Below are 21101 nucleotides of genomic sequence, written 5' to 3' on the forward strand. Positions count from 1 at the left end.
CGTCTGGCTTCCCCCTTCTTCTAGCCGATATTAAGTAATCTGAACTCGAAAGTCACCGGCGTATGGCAAAAATGTTATTAGCCGTGAGCAGGATGCTCCTGCTATGGGGGGAGGGGATGGGTGGGTGTGGTGTTGAACGCTTGTGTCACCAGTCGGACCCGGAAGTCGGGGTGATGGTCTGCTTCGAGGCACCTTGGCATCTCCGAAGGTAAATTTCGTAGTGTCAATTCCTGATTTTTGTTTTATAACATCGTGCAGCATGCGATCACATTTGAGTACAGCGTTGCTCACTGCGACAGTTGCAAGACATTAAATGAGAAAATATTTTCAACAGTGTCTTTGCCCTCACGGTACATCAGTTTTGCCCGAATAATCTGATATTTTTTCTAGACTAGAGGGCTGCAGTCCCTCTACCTCCCCCCCCCCCCCGCACCGCGGTACATTGATGTTGAGAGGGGTTGAGAGGAGCTGCTGTATTTTGCTTATAATACAGACACCGTTAGGACCAAAGGGAGTGTCAAAATGAGCGAGTTACTACTAATAATAGAGTTCTTGCTGGATAAGATCACTTTCAATGACGTGTTGTTAAAAACCTTGTTCCCAGGCTCCTTATTCTTGTACCGGACGGTAATTTGTTTTCTGTCTGCAAAAACTCTCTGGTACCCAGAGCCTACGCTGCTCATTCTCGCAGACCCAGCGGAAGGGGTGCCTAGTTGACAAAATAAATTGAGTGGTTGGCCTGTGAGCAACCTAATCAGACTGAAATTCTCTCCAATTAAGTTGCAATGTTTCCTTTTACTGTAAGATTTCTGCACGCACCCCGGCCAACCAACCCACAAACATGGAAGTCTTATTTATTTTATACATATAGTTAGTGTTAGCTTTTCTTTTCTTCTCTTATATCTTCAGATTTCTTTTTTTTTTTCTTCTTAGTCTAGAAGTGTCCCCAATTAGCTTGTCTCACTATCTACAACTAAATTAACATTTTGACACTGAAATTAAATAAAGTTTCTATTTTTAAAATATTTTTACCAGATGATATCAATGCTCTCAATGAAATCATTATGTAATCAAGGGTTGATGATTAGTTGAATAGTTATTTATTATTAATTTGCCGATAGCTAAATCAAAACGGGGCCATAGCCTGTTCCAGACTCTCGGTAGTTGGAGTCCTCCCTCGTTTTTTCTCTCGCTTGCCCTCTTTTTTTCGCTCGTCCCTAACTGCCGAAGCTTGGAACAGGCTAATGGGGTCCATAAAATTTTCAGTCATCACTATTAGTCATTAATTTTATCTCGTCGTTCCGAAACATTTTCTTTATTCGACTTACATGCCCCCCTGGATATAAGCCCTCCGTTTATAAGCCCGCCCAAAACCCCTTTTGAAGTTATATAAGCCTAGGGGTTTAACATGGAATTTTTCCGTAATCAATTATCAGCATCAATAAATAATCAATGGCATCAATGAGTAATTAATAGGCCATAAAATTTTTGGTCATCGATATATTAAAGTCATCAATTACTAATTGATCATCGCTAATTAGCCTAATTGTTTGGGTTTCAAGTCTATGTCTGGGTACACTAAAATTAATCTTACATGACGGGATGAACTTAACAGGCAGATCACGAGACCAGTTGCTTGGCTCTGTTCTTTGAACGTAATAACTGAACGAGCGGTCGGGTACGATTTCCTAGGGGCGATCGGCGGCTTTAACAGAGTGCAAGGAACCTTCAGTGTATCATCTTCTAAATAGTTAGGGGTAAGTGATGATGTCTGTATGATGAATTGGCAAATGTACCCAGCCCGGGCCGTGCGGGAATACATAGCAATGGAGCGAATATCGCTTTACTTGACCACAGATCAGTCTTCAAAGCGCTTTACCTGTTTACCTCCAAAACAAGTATTGTGATCCCGCAATTTTTAGGGTTCTGACTTGAGTTGGTCCTTATCTAAATACCCAAATAGTAGATGAGTTAAACATTTTAATAGCGTCCGAGTTACTATATGGAGAGGTCTTAATTTTCAGGGATCCAGGGCACCTAAAATTCTGAAAATGTGTACATACACGTCATTTTAGAGTAGGTTCGCACAATTTTCAATTCAGTTTCTGTTATGAGTATGAGGAAATGCACGACTACACGTTTCAACTTCAAGAGTTTATTGCAGTACTTTACACGACATGTGATCCTTAGGATCACGTGACAATACATTACACAGGGTAACCAACTTATCGAAGCATCTTTTTTGAAGAACAGCAGCTTTTAAATAATTTTATTCTCTGATTTAGTTATACTTTTTGTACATTTAATTGATTTTATCTCTTATCTCTTGTATTTTTATTTGTTATATTATCTCATAGTTATGCCATAGTTTTAACATCCGTATTGTACATAATTTTTAGAGGGCCACTGGTTTGTTAGTATGTTTATACTATTTTAGCGCTACCCTCTTTAAATAAAGTCTTTACTTACTTCCTTCCTTCCTGCCTGCCTGCCTGCCTGCCTGCCTTCCTTCCTTCCTTCTTGAGCTATTTGGCTGTCGTAACGAGATTATGTTAATACAAGTGGAAACTGGAACATAGAATTCAATAACTCAACTGCAGACGAATCTACAATACAACTCTTTTACATAACATAATCCTTATGCCAAACCAGAACAGATCTAACCCAAGTAGAGCGACGCAGACACAAGGAGGCATTGGTATCAGGTGACTCTGGTTCTGGGTTAGCATCTGATTCTCTAGTTACACTTGGAGAGTTTACACTGGATTGCATAGTTACAGACTCTGACTCATCAATGAGATCATCATTTAATATAGTAACAGGTGGTTCCTGAGTAAGATGATAATGGCATCTATTTCTATCATACCGGTACTCTCTACCAGTTTCATCAGTAATGATATACGATCTGGGTGTTTCATGTTTTCCTACAACTGCAGCACGTGACAAATGTTTGTCACCTGGTTTCTTGAACCTTACACTATCCCCTTCCTCGATTTGTGGCAATTGTTTGGAGCCTTGTCAGTCATAGAATTCTTTGTATTAAGCTTGTTGTTTTTCTAAAAATGCTGGAATATCACAACAGATCTGTGGTACTAAGACTATAGAGTAGCCTGCAGAGCAGGCGAGATTTTTTCGAGCGAGCGCTCTCATCGTAAAAAGTTTAGCCGCCATCTTGAATTTTTCATGCAGTGGAAGACTGGGGAGAGAAAGAAAGTTTTACCAAGGGGGTGAATGATAGGCAAGAGGAAGGATAGGGGAGGAGTGGAGCGAAGAAAATCTCGCCTGCCCGAGGTTATTGTTCTTTTAGGAAACTCCGTTCGCCCACGAACGGAGTTTCTGATTGGTGCGGCTTGACCCTGCCTGTCAATTGTCTGTCAGTCAGTTTCGTTTCGTTCGTGCAGGTAAGAAACATGGCAAACTCTGTCGAAAGTGATGTTGTTAGTTTCTATTCCGCCCTCGAGGAATCTCTCAAGCGTTTATGTGAACTTGGAATGTCTCGCGAATTACGAACGGAGCAAAAAGACGCAATTTCCACACTGGTATCTGGAAAAGATCTGTTGGCAGTGCTATCCACTGGCTTTGGGAAAAGCTTAATATTTACGTAAAATGGGGTTGACTAGCCTACACGACTTCTACGGTTCGTGACATTTGCACATTTGCCGTTCTCTGTTCGGTCACTCGACCTTTCTTGTTGCTTCACTCGTGTTCATGAAGGGCACTTCATGTTGTGTAATAAGGAGGAATTTTAAGCGGAGTTGAGCCGTTAGATCGTGCTATGGCAAATTTTTATAAGTCAAAGGTCTACATGGTTTGCGCTGTTATCTGCATGTCGACTCGTTGAGTTTGACACCTCTGTAATTTGCCATGTGTTTATGCATTGTTTAGGCTCATTTCTATTGCAAGATATGTTTTTAAGTCTCCATGAATTTGCTTTCGAGGGACAAAATATGAAATTTACCGTGAACATGTTGCTTACTTGCATTCTATATTGTGACACCGGGCCGGGCTGTGACTAGAACTGTTTACAAGCACAGTAGGTAGATCCTTATCACGGATATCATATTTGTTCTTGTACGATTTCCTTCGGAGACGCTGTAGCTTTACTTTGAGAAAGCTATACGTTTGTCTAGAGACATTCTTATGTTTCTTGCAGCTATCTGATCGAGCTTATGTTTCTCTTGCTCGATGTATAGGTTTATTCCTCCTTTGGTTGTTCTGGCACCACATGATTCAAGTGTAGCTGTTTACGCGCAAGTCCCGTTAACTGTTTTGCGTGTTTTATATGCCATTGTTCGGCTTAGTTCAGGCAAGACCATGGTTTCGATCCTCCATGTGGATCTCATCAGTTGCTGGTATTTCTAAAATACTCTACGTCTGAAGTCGCGAGCGCAACACGTACCTCTGTGAGAATGCAAGACATCCTGCGGCTTGGCACAAACTTCTCGTGGTGTGTACCCTTGTGAGACTTCCGGTGTCGAGAAAACCTCATTTTGATTGGTTACCCGCTCATTTCCGGAAATGCAGTGAAGCGCAACTAATCAGGAGGTGTTTCGCATTTTAACGGGCTTTTCGGGCAGGCGTCTTCTCATTTTTCCCCTACCCCATCCCCCACCGTCTAACATGGCGGTCTAACATGGCGGTCTAAAAAGGCGCTCGCAAGGTTGTAACGCTAACTCGCCCCAATAAGACGCCTGCACTGCAGGCTAACTATAGAGTGAATAGGAACTCTTGTTTGGATTTGCCAACTGAACAACCTTTGGTTAGGCGAATAAGGAAAATTGCTTATTGGCATGTTGCAGTATTCCATTAGACCTTCAATTAAATTGCACTCCTTTAATTTCTCAGTAAATTTGCAACAATGTGAACTGCCTTTTTGGCAAGACTGTTTACCTGACTACCGGTATATGCAGGACTGGTTGTTATAATGTTAGTGCCATATTGCGTAGCATAGTCCCTCATTTCGCTGGAGTTGTAAGGCATGTTATCTGCAATTAGAGTTTGTGGATAACCATGTCTTGTGAAAAATTCATTCAGACAGCGGATAACACCACTGTTGGTTTTGCCATTGAGCCTAATGGCCTCAATATACTTTGAATAATAATAGTCCGTGACCACAAGGTAGTTTTGATTTTTGTGTTCTAACACATCAGATAAAACTATTTGCCAAGGCAATGGTGGGATTTCTTGAGTTTGTATGGGTTCGTTGGTCTGCTTACTTTGATATTTTAAACATTTTTCACAACTAGACACCGTGTCTTCAATACGCTTAGTCATAACAGGCCAAAATACCTTTGTACACACATAAGCATTGGTTTTTTTCAATGCCACAGTGACTTATATGCAATTTTTGGAGTATATCTTTTCTCCATGCAAGTGGCACGACAAGCCTGTAGTCCTTGAGTAGGATTCCATCTGTAACCTGAATGTCATTCTTGACATTTCAGAAAGACTTTAGAGGAAGAGGTACATCACGTTTGTGTTCAGACCAACCCTCCATGGCAATACCTGTGTAACATTTGCATAGTAGGATCATTGCAGTATAAGTTAACTTGTAAAATATTCTGTCAACTTCATGTCGAAATTGGGAGATTGATAATTACACTATGAATGAAATGCTCCATATCACGATGCATATCATCATCAGTAGGAACATTGGACTGATCAAATGCTCTTGATATAGGGTATCTGCAATACAAAGAAACTTCCTTGGAACATATATATCTCACTTCAGTAAGATTATACTTTTGCAAACGAAGTCTCTTTCTTTGCAAGCCAGGGGTACCTTGAAAAGAGGCTTTTTGAAAATACTTTCTAGGGGCTTATGATCTGATATGTGTACATCTTAAATCTCTCACACCAATAAATGATTGCCAAGGGCTCTTTCTCAATTTGGGCGTAATTGATTTCTGAACTTGACATAGCATGTGAGGCATAATTGCTACTGGTTGATTCTGTTGCATCAAACATGCTCCTAGACCACTTTTACTGGCATCAACTTGGAGTGTAGTACGTAACCTTGTGTCATAAAATCATAGGATTGGGGCAGTACTCAGGACAGATTTGAGTTTAGTAAGAACTGTATCATACTTGGTAAGATAGTTAATCATGCCTAATAACCTTTTCCTTTGTGGTTGAATAGTAGGATGACTATTGGCCTTCAACTTGATGTTATACTCTCCCTCAACACAACCTGAACCTTTGAAAACATCCTGAAATTCATCCAGAAGGGTGAATTTTTCACTGAGACCTACTTGTTCTACTTTGTTATCCAGGGTGATTAGCTCTAGGTCTACACATGATTCTAAACCAAGGAGGTGTCTTACATTATCTTGGAGTACATAAAACTCCAAGGGTGTTGAACCCTTAGTTTCCTATACCTTCGTATCAAGAAGACATTTGCCCACAGTATCTAGCTAGCTGGTGCCTCCCAAAAGACTTGAGTAGCATGCTTGTTGGCTGTACCTGGGCATTCAACTCATGAGTCAAACCTAAGGAAATTACATTACATTCTGCACCAGTATCAAGTTTAAAACTTGCAGGAATGTCATTAACAAGTAGATCTGACTGAATGTTCCTTCTAGTACTACCTTGAATTTCCTTGATGTTCAGACCCTCCAATATGCTCCTCTACTTTCATGTGACGAAGACGTTTCTTCCGTGCTATTCTTCGATTTGAAGCAGCACCAAGCATAGTGGTTTCTTCCATTGCATTTGTGACACATGGCTCTGTAGGCCAGACAATTTCCTTTGTCATGAGACGTTGTGAAGAATTTGCATTTCATTATTCTCTGCAAGTCTTTGTTTTTGGATTTTCCTGTGTCCACCTGTGGCTTTGTCTTCTTTACAGCGTGGATGCTACCCATCTGAGTAGTCGGTGAGATGAAGATTTTTGACTGTTCCTTAGATTCTTCTGTGATTCTGCATAGTTTGATGGCTTTCTCGAGTGTTAAAGAATACTTTGGATAGTTGCTATGTGTATGGCATCGTCCTTTCTGAAAGGCCACTCAATATCCAATACAATTTCCACACTTCCTTCCATTCCTTCCACACATCTGTGAGGTTGAGACTATTAATATCCAATTCTGAGGGAGGTTTGATACTTTCTTTGTCAGAGTTGAGAGTCAGTAAGCTTTCTTTAAATCACTTTTGCAGAGATCCCTGTGGTACCATGTTATGAGTATAAAAAAGTACATGTCTACACACTTTAACTTCAAGAGTGTATTGCAGTTCTTTACACAACATGTGATCCTCAAGATCAGGTAGCAATACATTACACAGGGCAACCAACTTATCATAACAGTTTCAAGTGCAATTTAAACCATATTTTGATATTAAGCTTAAGACTTTATACATTGGTCATCAGGGAGATAAGCTATCTGAGACGCACGTCACCCATAGAAGCTCATTTTCAAGTACATGATAGTTGATGCACATGTCAATGCAAGAATCCACTTTGTATTGATAAAGATGTGAAAGTGCATTTCCTCTTTTGCCACCATACAGTGAGGCTTTTTAGCATGGGTGGTAGGGTGGGTCAGGAGTTGTGGGTTGTCATTCATGGGTTGTAGGTCCTGGACTGTGTGTTGTGTTTGAATATAAGCTTAAGACTACATGTAGATTTATCATAGTCAAGCTGTTTCAGATGATGAAAGAAAGCATGCTAATTTATCCAAATTTTGCAATAATTATGACCACTAAAATAATAGACTGCTCATGAATATATTTTACCAAATTCTTTTTCTAAAATGTTGAATGAGGGAAAACTGTTTCGATTGAAAATTTACACAATTTTTTCTTTCATGTCTACCAGATAATTTCTTTTAGCCATTTATTATAAGAAATTGGCCTGAAAAATATAACTGCATGCTTACATGTAACTGTGTATGCAGTTGCTGGGAATGGATTCACCAGCATTAAAAGCCTTTTTATGAGAGTCCAGTGGGATCCAAACCATATCTTTTTTACTGTGAGCTACTACAGGTAGTAAGGAATTTTTGTGTTCCTGTTTGTTCACTGTGCATTTATGACAATTATGTCGGCTGTCTTGCAATCTGCATGCAGTTGTTCATTACTGATTCCCATGAACCCCAGGGATGTACAGTATTTCCTGAAAATTTTGGTGGGGTGCATGTGTGTGGTGTGCTTCATGAAATTTTAACCCTATTTTAGACTAAAACTATGTCATTTTCCCTCCTTATTCCAGACCTGACCCAAAAGTTAATACCCACTCTTTTAGACCCTCCCCAGGAACTGCTTGGTTTAGAAGTGGCTTATCCTTATAGGCCAAGAAGCAGGGGCAGATCCATGCTGGTTCCTGCTATTTTATGGAAATCAGTCAGAATAACTTGACAGAAACAGAGGAAAGGGGATTTTAGGGAGTTAAACTCCAAAACACTTCCTGGCAGGGGGAGGGGGACAATTGGCCCAAGACCATTCCAGAAGCTTGTGCCTTTGGCACTCATTGTTTCGCATCATCATTCATCCTTCAGCCTAACAGCTAGTATGAATCAGCATCAGCGACAAGGTTGTCTTCATAGATCAAATAATTTTGCCTGATCCTCCCAACTGTTTTGAGATTTTTCAGCCTTTTATAAAAAGAAATTGAAAACCACTACATGCACAGCAGCAAGATTGTGTCAATGTAATGCCATCACCAAAATAAACAGCCAGCTAACCAATCAGCTAACTGTATCCTAAGCTATCAAGGTCACATGACCTATTTCCAGTGCCACAGTGGTGTGCGAGAAAACATATTTCTCTTACTTTGTTTCACCTAACCTCTTACAGACTTTTCGGTCTTTTGACCTATCTTTGCTTCACACTTGTTTATGAAGGACACTTTTATGTTGTGTTATTAGGGCCCAGACGTTTGAACTGTTTGCAAGTACAGTATGTTGCTTCTTATCATGGATATCATAGTTATCTTATTTATCAGAGGAAGCTGTAGCTTTACTTTGAGAAAGAATGCCGTGATTTTCCCGTCAATTCCTCTTGATCTCCTGAGAGGGTGTTAGCATGCTTCGCGGAACGAGTATATCCAGAGTCCAGATGGCGATCTAACATTTGTTTGTTGTTTTGGTGTTTTCAGCAATCCTCTTTCTACAATTCTGGAGAATCATTTCTCGACACATCTGCTGACAACAGAAAACCACAAGCCTGCGGTCGTGTTACGGGTCCCTGTAAGCGGTCTATAAGTGGGCAGAAGGACCTTTTGTTAAGTTTGCCCACAGGTGTTCTTTCACTTTCTCTCACCGTGCTTCTCCCCTATTTTTTTGCTCGCCTTTTTTCACTCTGCACCCCAACTGACTGAACGCCTTGAAGAGGCTATGTTTTACCCAGCCAGAGGAAAAGTACACTTAAAATACTGTGTAGGGATCTTGGGCACAGTCCACCTGCACAAGAACCAAAAAAAAGACCCAGAAATGTTGTTAGAGATCTAGCCCTGAAATTCAAAGTTCAATTAAACTATCTTGTGAGAGAAATGAGCTAAAACAACTTGTATTAGCAAAACAATTACGGCAAGTTACAGAGGTGCCAAATTCTTCTACCTGGTGAAATTTAATAGCATAAACTGTGCACCTCTATGACCTCTTCAGTTGCTGATTAAACCTTCTGATAACTACTTATTGACTGAGAGAGTGAGGACATTGTTGGAATATCTCAGACCGAGACCTTGCCATATTGACTGAGTAATAGCATGGTCAATGCAGCAAGGCCAAGGTTTGAGATTTTCGCGTGAAGACTGACCATTTGAGGTTAATGAGTTGTTTATTTTATGGCTTTTTGCTTTGATTTTGCAGACCCATATTATAATTGGCCTGTGGGCATTACAGGAGAATAATACCCCAGAATTGGCCAATCAGAGCATGCATTATAATGGCTACAAACACTATAATGATATAATAACAATTAAAGCATATATAAATTAGTGCCCTTCAGGAACAAGTGAAGCTAAATGATTCGGAAGACCAAAAATTCAAAGTGAGCAGCAAATATCACAGACCATGCATACATGCATGACCCCAATTTTCCTGAAACACATTTAGCAATAGTGACTCATGATGTCACTTTTTCACAAGCAAAAATAATCTGTGTGCTTGCAGGCTAAAACTGTAAAGCTGTAGTACCCAATCAGCAGTACACATGCAGGCATTTTTGGTGAGGAAATGTTGGGTAATTTTCAGTTAGGCTTCTACATCTTGTAAGTGACCAGGACTCCACTAAGGGAGGTGGTATAGATACTATATTAGTCAGAAGTGTAGGCAACTGCGCCTGATCATGACACATGATCCACTGTCACTATTGGTTCAGCAAGACAAGTGTTGGTATAATTATTGTAACTTGGTATAAATCTACTAGTGCTCAATCACGAATGCTGTTCTCTGATTGGCTATGCTTAACTAGCTATCTATCGGCAGTAGTGTTCTTGTTAACAAAATGACAGCCGCTTCTTGGCATCTGTGAAGAGGATTTAGATAAAGTTTTGAATGTCTAGTAGATGTATAATTACTCAGTAGATTTATAATTACTCACTCCTGATTTCTCTCACACGATAGAAATCTTGAGCCCATAATAATCTAACTGTTTTTAGAAATTGTGTGCTTTGAAAGCTCTTCAAACCACTCTGTGTACTTTTCCAAAAAAAATATGACAGGAAATAATGTGTTATCTTAGAATTGACACCTTAAGAGTAAACAAATTCAAGACATGCCCACAAAACAGAATCTTGGTATGTCTTAGGGGTTCTTTCCAAAATTTCTGAGGAGCAACCCCCTCCTTTTTTTTATAGGAGTCTTTCCTTGGGGGAGGGGGGGATACCCTTGACATTTGGCTTATTCACTAATCATAACTTAAAATAAATGTATTGATTTTTTAACTTTCTATTTTGCAGTCAAATCTCCTCTAAGACTCCTTCAAATGTCAGGACTTGAGTATCTCATCCATTTACAGTTCAAAGCTGTAGCATTGGTGTGGCTGTATAGAGAGCCAGTTCCTAAACCAGTGATCACACAGAGCTGAGTTAATAATTTCTGTGCAACAAAAATGCCAGGTTACCCTATATTGGAAGGGGACAAGCAGAACCTCGAAGACAAGTTTATCTGTGAATACTGTCAATCTGTGTTGAGGGATGCAACAAGGGCAAGCTGTGGCCACTTCTTCTGTAGTTCCTGTGTAAAGCATCTTTCCCTGTGAGTAAAACCTTTTGTATTGTTACATGTGAGTTAAAGTTATTATTAAATACTTTATAATTAATCAGGGCTTGTATGGGTCAATGAAAACCTGGAGAGTCATGGAATTCAAGAATTTTGTTTTCCAGGCCTGGAAAGTCATGGAATATAATTGTTGGTCATGCAAATGTTGGGGAAAATAATTGTTAAGCCTGGTACATTTGTCACTGCAGATGTCAAAACAAGAACAATTGTGAAGGTGAATTAATCAACATGACATGAGCGTGGGACAACGAAAAATTCTGAGTCCCTGACAGGAATCAAACCCATGACCTCCCGAACACCGGGCGGGTACTCTATCCACTGAGCTACGAGAACTCATGGAGAGCATGGTCATTTAACTGAGTTCATATATGACAGGTGTCCTGCATACTGCTAGGATCAGCGCTATCGAATTCATCGTGAGTAGTGATAAGTTAATAAAGATGGTAAATTTTAAGCTCGGTAGTGAAATGTGAAGGTGAATTAATCAACATGACACGAGCGTAGGACAAAGAAAAATTCCGAGTCCCCGACAGGAATCAAACCCATGACCTCCCGAACATATGTAACATGTAACAGGTGTCCTGCATACTGCTTAAAATTCAGCATCTTTATTAACTTATCACTACTCACGATGAATTCGATAGCGCTGATCCTAGCAGTATGCAGGACACCTGTTACATATGAACTCAGTTAAATGACCATACTCTCCATGAGTTCTCGTAGCTCAGTGGATAGAGCGCCCGCCCGGTGTTCGGGAGGTCATGGGTTTGATTCCTGTCGGGGACTCAGAATTTTTCTTTGTCCCACGCTCGTGTCTTGTTGATTAATTCACCTTCACATTTCATTACCGAGCTTAAAATTCACCATCTTTATTAACTTATCAAGAACAAAATTATAATAAAGGCGAGTCACTGAGCAATAGCCTCCCATGCAGATGCTCTCAGGGTAATTTGAACTGCACATATTTTGGCAAAGGCCAGAGATTACAAAAAATAATGTAAATTTGACCCTAAAACAAGGATAGTTTTGAGAATTTTCAAAAGTGACAGTTAAACTTAAGGTCATGCAAAAAAGGAAAAGGTCATGGAAAAGGTCATGGAAAGTCATGGAATTTGACGAGCTTAAAAGAGTATGAACCCTGTTAATGCAGATTGTTTATTATGTAAATTATTTTTATAGAATAATTCTCAATGTTCTTTTTCATAGTGGAAGTGGCATATTTAATAGCGGTACTCAGCTAACCATTAGCTTATGAACATGTATTAATGGAATCTTAGATCTTTCCTTTGGATGGCTATGTTGACTGTCACTGTCACTGTCACTGTCACTGTCACTGTCACTGTCACTGTCACTGTCACTGTCACTGACACTAACACTGTCACCGCCACCACCACCGTCACCATTACCGACACCACTGACACTGACACTGTCACTGTTACTGTCATTGTATTGTCATTGTCATTATCATTACCAGGTAAATTAAAGTAGATATATTTAATAATATATTTTTGATGCAAATAAAGTTGTTATAAATAAATAAATTGTTATAAATAATTTACAAACAGAAACAATCCACAAGGAGTTTGTTCAAGGACTGGAATACCACTTTTTTATTATGAGGTAATGTGAACACAGAAAGGAGTTTTGTCATGTGTAATTATATTGTGCTTCAGTTTAGTTCCTTCCTTCTTCTACCTATTAATTATCATTAGTTTGTCTTTTCCTCCCTTGTATATGTAGTTCAAGTAACAATAACAGAAAAAAAATTACAGGGCAAAAGTCTGCAGTAATTAAATTGCAGGATTCACTTGCAGCTGTCAAATTCAACCGGAATTAGCATCAGTGAATAGTTTGACCTGCCTTAATTGGCATTTGAAGACACTGTCTTTTAATAATAGGGAAGATGGGCCAGGTTTTTTGCATTTTAAAATAAGAAGTAGGGAGGTGGCATGTCTCTCAAGATCTGCCACTGTACTGGTTGTGTTGTGTTCTTGGGCAAAACCTTCCTCTCTGTCACAGTACCTCTATCCATCCAGTTAAGCATTTATAATAGTGCTTGTGAGAAGATCCTGGTAAAACGCTGGAGTTCAACATGCAAGTTGAATATGCTTGCATCTAATCAGGGAGTAGTGGTGATACTTCTCGTTGCTTACTGCTACAGAAACTGAAATAAGCTTCTATGATGTGAGGTGCTTAAGCTGTAGTGCAGACTCGACCTTGACTGTTTTTGGTGTATCAATGTTTACATTTTGAACCTTGCTATTGTCAATGCTCCATTTTTTTTTTTTTCAGTTCTCACCAGATGCCAGTGTCTGCAAAGAAGTGCTTAACTTAGCAGTTCACTGTTTGTTCTTGGATTCAGGATGTCAATGGAATGGAAGGTTACATGATTTTGAGGTAATTTAAGTTGTTTTTTTTATAAATTAAGTTTTTTTCCCACACTTATTGCTAACCCAACTGTTTATAAATGTGACTGTACAGTCAAGTCTCTCCAAGACATTAACACCACTAGAACCATTTTCTATGCCAATTTCCAGATTAAGAGGGCGAGGGTTTTCTTTTTCAGTTAGTCAAAGTGTGTATTTGGTAGTGTGGTGCACATTTAATGCTTGTGGATAACCAATCATTTGCTTTATGTTTTGGCATTATTATTGTTATGTGTTAGCGATTTTAGAATGCACACCTATCAGTTACAGTGCGATGGCTAAGTTAAGTTGCAGTCCTTTGGGTAAATTAAGAAGCTTTCAAATGCTGATCTGACCTTCAGAAGTGTGCTTTTAGCAAATGCAACAACTCAACAGGATTTGATTAATAAATATCGATGAAAAAGAAACCGGCCACATAGCCATCCCCAGTAAGTTATGATAAGTAAAGTACAGGTAAAGTGCAAAAATGAAAATAATGTACAAAAATGAAAAGAGGTTCTTTCCCACTTGTACTGATTTTCCTTATCCTTAGCAAAACCCGTCACCCAAGTCGATATCTTCCCTCTCAAAGTGAGCCCACTGGCCATTTTAGTCAGTGGTTGGTGACAGCAATGGCATCATATGGTTGTACTCATATACATACAGTACACACTTACACACACACACACACACTTACACTTACTCTGGACAAAATGATATATGCATTCATCTCCCAAATAAATGACGGTCTTTGTTTTGGCTCAACTCAGTGTTCAGTCTCCCCTAGGGGTGCTGGCTACCCGAAATAACGTAAGAGTTAAAATGCCAGGCAGCCAGTTAAAAGAAAAGAAGAACAGTTATGCAGATCACTTAATAGGAAATTATAGAGACGCTATGTCTGCAGAATGAGATGGGTAGTGCTTGTGTGATTGTGTGCAAACCATGCGTTGTAGGGCCATGTGGGGAATTGCAGTTTTGGCAGCTGCCAGGGAAAAGAAATTGGACAAGCTCAAGGATATGAAAGATGTAGTCAGTTGGAGGTAAGGAGAAAATTGGATAGTAACGCAATGCCTGAAGTTGGTGTAGTGATACATTGTGTCTTATTGCACAACGCCTCCCATCTGTTTTATTCCTTATTTTTCGTTTGTTGCCTAAATGAAGCATTAATTCCGTCTTGTTTGTTTAGCCTTTTTATTAAGTTTGTCCCCAAGCTCAAGTCTTTTACGAGCGAATGGCCAACTGACGAGGTGGCATATAGGCGAGTTGAATAATTGCTCACAGAAAATTAAGGGCAAGCCCATGTATTTTATAGTTTTGGTTAAAAGTCTCTTTATTCTCTCCAACAAAAATTATACTTAAGGTGATTTTTTTCAACTTCGATTAAAAGCAAGGCAGCTTTTATATCCAAAATTGTAACAACGCGCACATGATCGCTGGCTTAAGATAATCATTAAGATAGTGCATTTCCAGCGTTTTAATTGGCTTAACTGCCATTGGCTTATTACCATACAGTAGCGATCTGACTATCAGTAGACGGCACCGGGAGCTGATCAGTCTTTCGTTTAAAATTGCTTCAACTTCGCGTTTTCGTGAAGTTTCCGAAATAACAGTTATTCGTTTTAATTGATAGATTGGTTTTTATCGACTTCGATAGTAACCTCGAGCTGGGCGCTGGGCGTCAATCAGTAGACTATCAGCACATACCCAAACCAGTGAATAGTACTTTGCGAGCACTCTGACGGTGGCTACTCAAACTCTCGATAACAAACATTCACCTCCGTGTCGGTGAAAAGTGGAGGATATTTACATTGTACCACATCCTTCATTCTCATTCTCATGGAAATAGTAATTCCATAAAAATTCCAATAAAAGATGCATAGTAAAAAGCTGATTCAAAATGTTTCCTATCGTCCGAATCTTTCAAATTCGTGTGTTAACAAGTTACCTTATTGTAATAACAAATAGACCAATGTTGATATAGTAAAATTCAGCCGAGAACAATAGACCTCAGTACGAGGCTCTGGGGAATAACTACAGAGTTTGTGGGGTTTATTCCCCAGAGCTTTGTGCTGAGGTCGATTTTGTTAGGCTGAACTTTAATATATCAAAATTGGTCTATTAACGCTTCATGAAATTATGTCATGAAGCGTTTTTATTGGAGTCAAGTAGCGGCATACGCGCTTGCATGTGTAGTCACCGTTTAAGTTGTAAGATGTTTCGAATGAGCACTGCGTTGCTGTTTAGGGGTCTGGTGCTTATTCAAGGGCGATGCTTATTTGTGCCGTCATGTACGGTGCTTGTCAGTGTTCGAGGAAGGAGCATTTTGGAGTAAATTCGGTAATAGGAAACCAACAAGTGCCAACTAGGATCCTTCAAGTAACATTCCCTGCATTTCGTCTTTGCAGACTACGTTGATCAAATCCTGAAAGTGCTGGGGTCACTATACGCACTAAAGCAGCGCTCGTAAAGCAAATTAGACAACTGCAAGCATTTTCAAGTGGAGGTCTTGAAATAAATTGACAATTTTTTGACAGATCAACAGGTATGCATCAAGAGCCAGCGAGAAAAGCTGTAGGCCTTGGTACATGTCGTGTTTTCCAGCTTTGTCAATGAAATGAATGAACGTTCGTACTTTAATAGAAGTGTTTAGAGCTGCGAACGAAACCAGCAAGCCATTTGAAATTGCAGCGCACGTGGTTGACTCTGTCGTTGTTAAGATCTACGAAAGGATAGATGACGAGGCCTGTTGCTTCATCAACGAAAACACTTTTAGCAATGCTGAGTTTTGCAGTATCCGAGCTAAGACCTTCCCGACGGATATCTTTAAACACTTTCTTGCAGAGTAACTTAATAGGAATATGTGAAAATCAACCAGCTTGAGCAGGGCAGAGGAGGTTTAAGTCCCTCACTATTTTTCAAAAAGGGGTTCGTTCCAACCCTTCGACAATCCCCTCTTGTGCAATTGCCAAAGGGACGAGATACATGCAACTAATCGTGTATGTCATGTGCATTAGATGGTGGTAGTTTAAGATTACATTTCATTTTTTTTACATAGGCCAGTGGTGGCGAAGACCTTACAATGATACCTTGCGTGTATCCTGAGTGTGACGTGGCGGTAAAGAGTAGAAACGATCTGGCGGAGCACTTAGAAAATGAATGCTTGTACCGGCTAGAGATATGCAGATTATGCAATGAACAAGTCAATCTCAATGCCATGAAGGTAAAGTTCTCACCGTTCTTAGTAACTGGGATATGTCTCTTAGTTTTGGTAAGAAAGACTCTCAACAGCACCTTACCAAGGCTATAAATTACATTTAGACACTGGTTAAGTGCTATTTGTCCTTACAGTAAATTCTACATGCATATCGCCGTATCCTTAAGGTCTGAGTTAAAGTGAAGCGCGCTAGATTCACTAGTCTTGTCTTGTGAATCTGATGAAAATAAAATGTGCACTTTGATTGGTCATTATAAATTAACATTTATGCTTATGAACCACATGGTCATGCCACTTATCTGTCAGCTCAGCATGCACTGATGTAACGCTGAGGAGACGCACCAAAACCCTGTACTGCAATAAAATAACCCAACTTTCCTACATCCCATGTGAAATATTAAGAAGAAGAATAAAAGTGACTGAGCCAGAACAGTGACCTGAAGCAGGTAATCACATATTTTTTAATTATACACATTATACTACTTTCCTCCGGATCACGCCCACTAACCAACCACTCTCTCAGTCAACTAACCATATTTTTATAACACCTTGCAGCTTCACCAAAGTGAAGAGTGCCAGGCATCTCCAGCTAAGCTTGCAAAACGTGGTAAAGGTGGAATTCCCCCAGTGAAGGTACTTTGATGTGAACTTTGTTATTTTATGTTTCATTTAAGTTGCACGGTAATCTTGTGACAACTGACAGATTGACTTAACGTGTAATTGTTGCCAAATACTGGTATCTTCTTGACAATTTCCGTGCCCTTTCGCGCTACCTAGAAGATTTAAGGGAAACAAAAACAATTGTAAAGAGTAAAGAGGGAGTTTAAAAGGGACAACAGAGTCAAATGGTTTTCTTTTGCTGCAAAGCTGCACTTGCTCCCTTGCAATTCACTAGCGTTTTCGGGCTTGCATGCAGTATGGACACTCCATATTACACGATCCCTAACGTAGCAACTTCTTAAATGCTTGCATTAGCGGCAGATAATTTAACTATCGCCACAATTATCGTTCTTCATTTTAGAAATAAAACATACTTATTGTAAGTACCTGTTTAAGTGTCCCCTGAAAGGGAAACCAAAAATTATGTCGCATGGACATATTACCATGGCGTAATCGTGTTTTTTTAAGTACTCTATGGAAATGTTTAATTCTTCGAGAAAAGGAGAGTTTGAGGTATTCCTGCATACTGGAAAGAAGTTCTTTCGGATTGAAATAGTGAGAAGCTCAATATAACCTAGACTACGAGTAGTCCCTCTTTCGCTTAGTCTGTCGTGCATGACGCGAAAGAAAACCGCGAGAAAAAAATCCTCGCCCCCAGGATTTCGGGCGGCCATTTTTTTCTCGCGGTTTTCTTTCACGTCACGGACGACAAACTAAGCGAAAGAGAGACTACTCGCAGTCCTCAAATATAACCGAGTTCGAGACTAAGACAGTTACCAGATCAACTGAAAAACAAACTTCAGTTTGAGATAATGAAAAATGTAATAGTAAACTGTTTTTCTGTTGTCCACTATTAGCCATGATCAAATCTTTCCACACCCTCTGCATAATTTTCAAGGTTCCAAATGAATGATTTTTAATAATGACTTGTTCCAATTCATTGCTTCTACAGAAAGAGCAGTTAAACGTCAACCAACTTTTACAACGGCAGGTTCCCCTTTTGCTGTCTGGTAATAAAGTAAGTAAAATTAAGAACTCTCAGGAAAACAGCTTGGAATTTAAAGGGGAAATCACCCCAACACCAAAAGAAGTGACTTCAGGAAACAGCGACACCCGAAACACATCCTCCCGTAATTCTGTCACTAATCAACATGAACAAAGGTTAAACGACTTGGAGAATAGGGTCGCTCAACACGATTTGCTCATAAGGGAAATCCCTCTTCTTTGGCAAAGCATTTGCCACCTTTCCGATGCGTTCCGTGATGTTTCTAATAAAGTTGACTGCGTTCAACACACTTTGGATTGCCAGGAGCGGGATTTTGATACTTTTCAAGAAAACTTCAGTGCTTTGCAGAATGAGCAAATCAACCTTCAAGCCAGATTTAATCGTTTACTGGAATCTCCCCTTCAACATGGAGAACTTGCAAGGTTGAATAGAAGTATGGAAGTTATCCAGGAGAGAATCGCGCGACTAGAGCGCTATTCACGATCACACGGAGGCATGCTGGCTAATATGGCTAATACGGTTACTGACTTGGCCGACGCAGTGAGACGTGTAGAGATACTGGATATACAACGCGTATAGTGTTTAATAAGCTTGAGCAAGGCATCAGTTTCTTTCTTCCGTGACCCATATCATTGCCAAAAGTAACTGATACTGACATTACATGAAAACCATGAATTCAAGAGGGCGGTGACAATTGTTTGTGACGACTGAGTCAGGTCACGTGGCTTGTGGCTAGGATGCAGAGAGCACGCATCAGCTTTGTACCCAGTCATTTACCTTCTCACTAACGTATGACGTCGTCATTGACTGCCTACTTCACTTTGACGTCTTTGAAAAAGCGGTCTAACAGGAACCCGCTGGAATGGCAATAAGTTTTAGTTAAAACTTAGTTACTTAGTTACTTAGTTTTAACTACTTTTAAAGTAGTTAAAACTACTTTAACCCCTCGCCTTGCTTTCGACTCGCTCTTCTTCACGAGGCTCCCTAACCGATTGAACTGCTGGAAGAGGCAAGTTATATGTAAACGTACTATCGGATTCCGTGCATTTGCTGTAAAAACACCAGTTTCTTTGTTTTATCTAGCTGCCTGTTTATCTTGGACTGAATTTTAGAGTTTCGTACATCAAAAACTCCTGCCCTACAAGAAACTATTTTGGCTTGTCGTTTATACAAGTCAACTAATACACGTTCGAACTGAATGTACTTTTTAAGGAGGCTATGTCACTAAGTGCTTACTGAGGTGCAGTGATACATTTATATTTTTATATATTTTGTACGAGTGTTGTACCAGTAACGATAAGATAGGCGAATTGACAGGTGGGGCTGTTACTGCAACAACAAACAAAGACTTTAAAAAAACAAAATAACATAAGTAAATAACTAAATGATTTTATAAATGATAAATAAATAATAAATAAATAAATACTTAATATCACAGGATGTTTCAGGAAGCATAAGAAATATGTTATAAAATAACATCTTGCATCTTGCAAATTGACGTCTAGTGTTGTTATTGATGTGAAACGTTTTTTTTTAAAAAGTAAGTTAAAAAATGTAATATTAGTGGAGAGAAAAAAGTAAATACACTTTTTAATACCTGCATCTGTCGGCCATGTTGTTTTATTTTTTATGGGAATAAAAGTAATCCCAACACACTTTTGGCGCAGTGTGATTCTCAACGAATCCTTGTGAACCAATAACATTCCAGAAGTCTAATCTGAGAAATAATTTCACCACTTGACTCTTGGATATGGGCATAGTTAACAGAGGGGAATGGTTATGAAGCCCGGCAAACATCAAAGGAGCAAACAAAGATGCCAAGATTTATGTTGGAAGGTCCACGACCGTGCACAATCGTTTGTTCTGCGCTCACACACTTTGCATGAGTTACGTAATCAAAACATTTCAATCTGCATTTCTATTGGTTAGTTCCTTGGTCAGTAGTAAACAACTATTGTGTTTTGTGTACGGTCAAGCCCAAAAAAGAAAACAAAGCATACAACAGAGAACTTTGTGGAATTTCATAACCATTCCCCTCTATTACAGTATGATACGGGCCACAAGATGTCGAGTTGGACCAGTGCGAGCAACTCTGCTTCCTTGTTGCAACGTAACTTAGATAGACAGCACTGTCAGTGATTTGTCCAGCAAGTGTTTCAGTTTCATTGACTAAACAAAGACAGATGTAGATAAGAGGAGCCATTGTCTGTAATATGTGTCATTGATTTTGGATTTTAACAAGGAAGTATTTTTTACATGGTGCTTCCTTGTAATTAAGATCATCATCATCATCAAATCATGGTTCAAAGGAACTCTTTTGGAAATCTTATGCACATTTTGTAAAGGTCTTTATAGACTATACAGAAACCTTCTCCACAAACCACATGATTTGACAGGAGACGAATATGAAGTTCAGGCACGCATCCACCTTGGCTTCCAGGCTGTGCAAATATTTGGCACTGCCAATGTTACCGCTACCCTTAAGCAGATCATTAGTTATGATGGATACTATGTTGATAAGGCACTTTCAGTTGCTCAAATAATTATTATTGGTCTCCCAATAACACTAAGGAATTTCCAAGATGGCATCATGGAGACTGCAC

The 21101-nt window shown here is 39.5% G+C and overlaps 1 protein-coding gene across 3 annotated transcripts; it reads left to right on the top strand.

The window, feature by feature from the left end:
- Positions 1 to 1592: 1592 nt before the first annotated feature.
- Positions 1593 to 20100, top strand: LOC110064935 (uncharacterized). 3 transcript variants are annotated; one of them, XM_089274920.1, is made up of 9 exons: positions 1593 to 1757; positions 7153 to 7259; positions 10892 to 11189; positions 12779 to 12833; positions 13506 to 13610; positions 14572 to 14658; positions 16674 to 16838; positions 17388 to 17465; positions 18445 to 20100. In XM_089274920.1, exons 3-9 carry the CDS (start codon positions 11044 to 11046, stop codon positions 19075 to 19077), a joined length of 1269 nt encoding a protein of 422 aa, XP_089131046.1. In that variant the 5' UTR covers positions 1593 to 1757; positions 7153 to 7259; positions 10892 to 11043; the 3' UTR covers positions 19078 to 20100. The 3 variants fall into 3 exon arrangements, with proteins under 3 accessions (XP_089131046.1, XP_089131045.1, XP_089131044.1); XM_089274919.1 differs by lacking the exon at positions 7153 to 7259 and adding an exon at positions 10104 to 10158; XM_089274918.1 differs by lacking the exon at positions 7153 to 7259.
- Positions 20101 to 21101: the final 1001 nt, after the last annotated feature.

Source organism: Orbicella faveolata, unplaced genomic scaffold (genome assembly GCF_042242905.1).
Source record: "Orbicella faveolata isolate gen_17 unplaced genomic scaffold, um_ofav_v1 contig_36, whole genome shotgun sequence".
In the NCBI taxonomy this organism is placed as follows: domain Eukaryota; kingdom Metazoa; phylum Cnidaria; class Anthozoa; order Scleractinia; family Merulinidae; genus Orbicella; species Orbicella faveolata.

Excerpts from the sequence above, each read along its gene's own strand:
- LOC110064935 (XM_089274920.1), top strand. The coding sequence starts at position 11,044 with ATGCCAGGTTACCCTATATTGGAAGGGGACAAGCAGAACCTCGAAGAC. Across the intron at positions 13,611-14,571 it reads GAAGGTTACATGATTTTGAG|GGCCATGTGGGGAATTGCAG; the intron begins GTAATTTAAGTT and ends CATGCGTTGTAG. Across the intron at positions 14,659-16,673 it reads AAAGATGTAGTCAGTTGGAG|GCCAGTGGTGGCGAAGACCT; the intron begins GTAAGGAGAAAA and ends TTTTTTACATAG.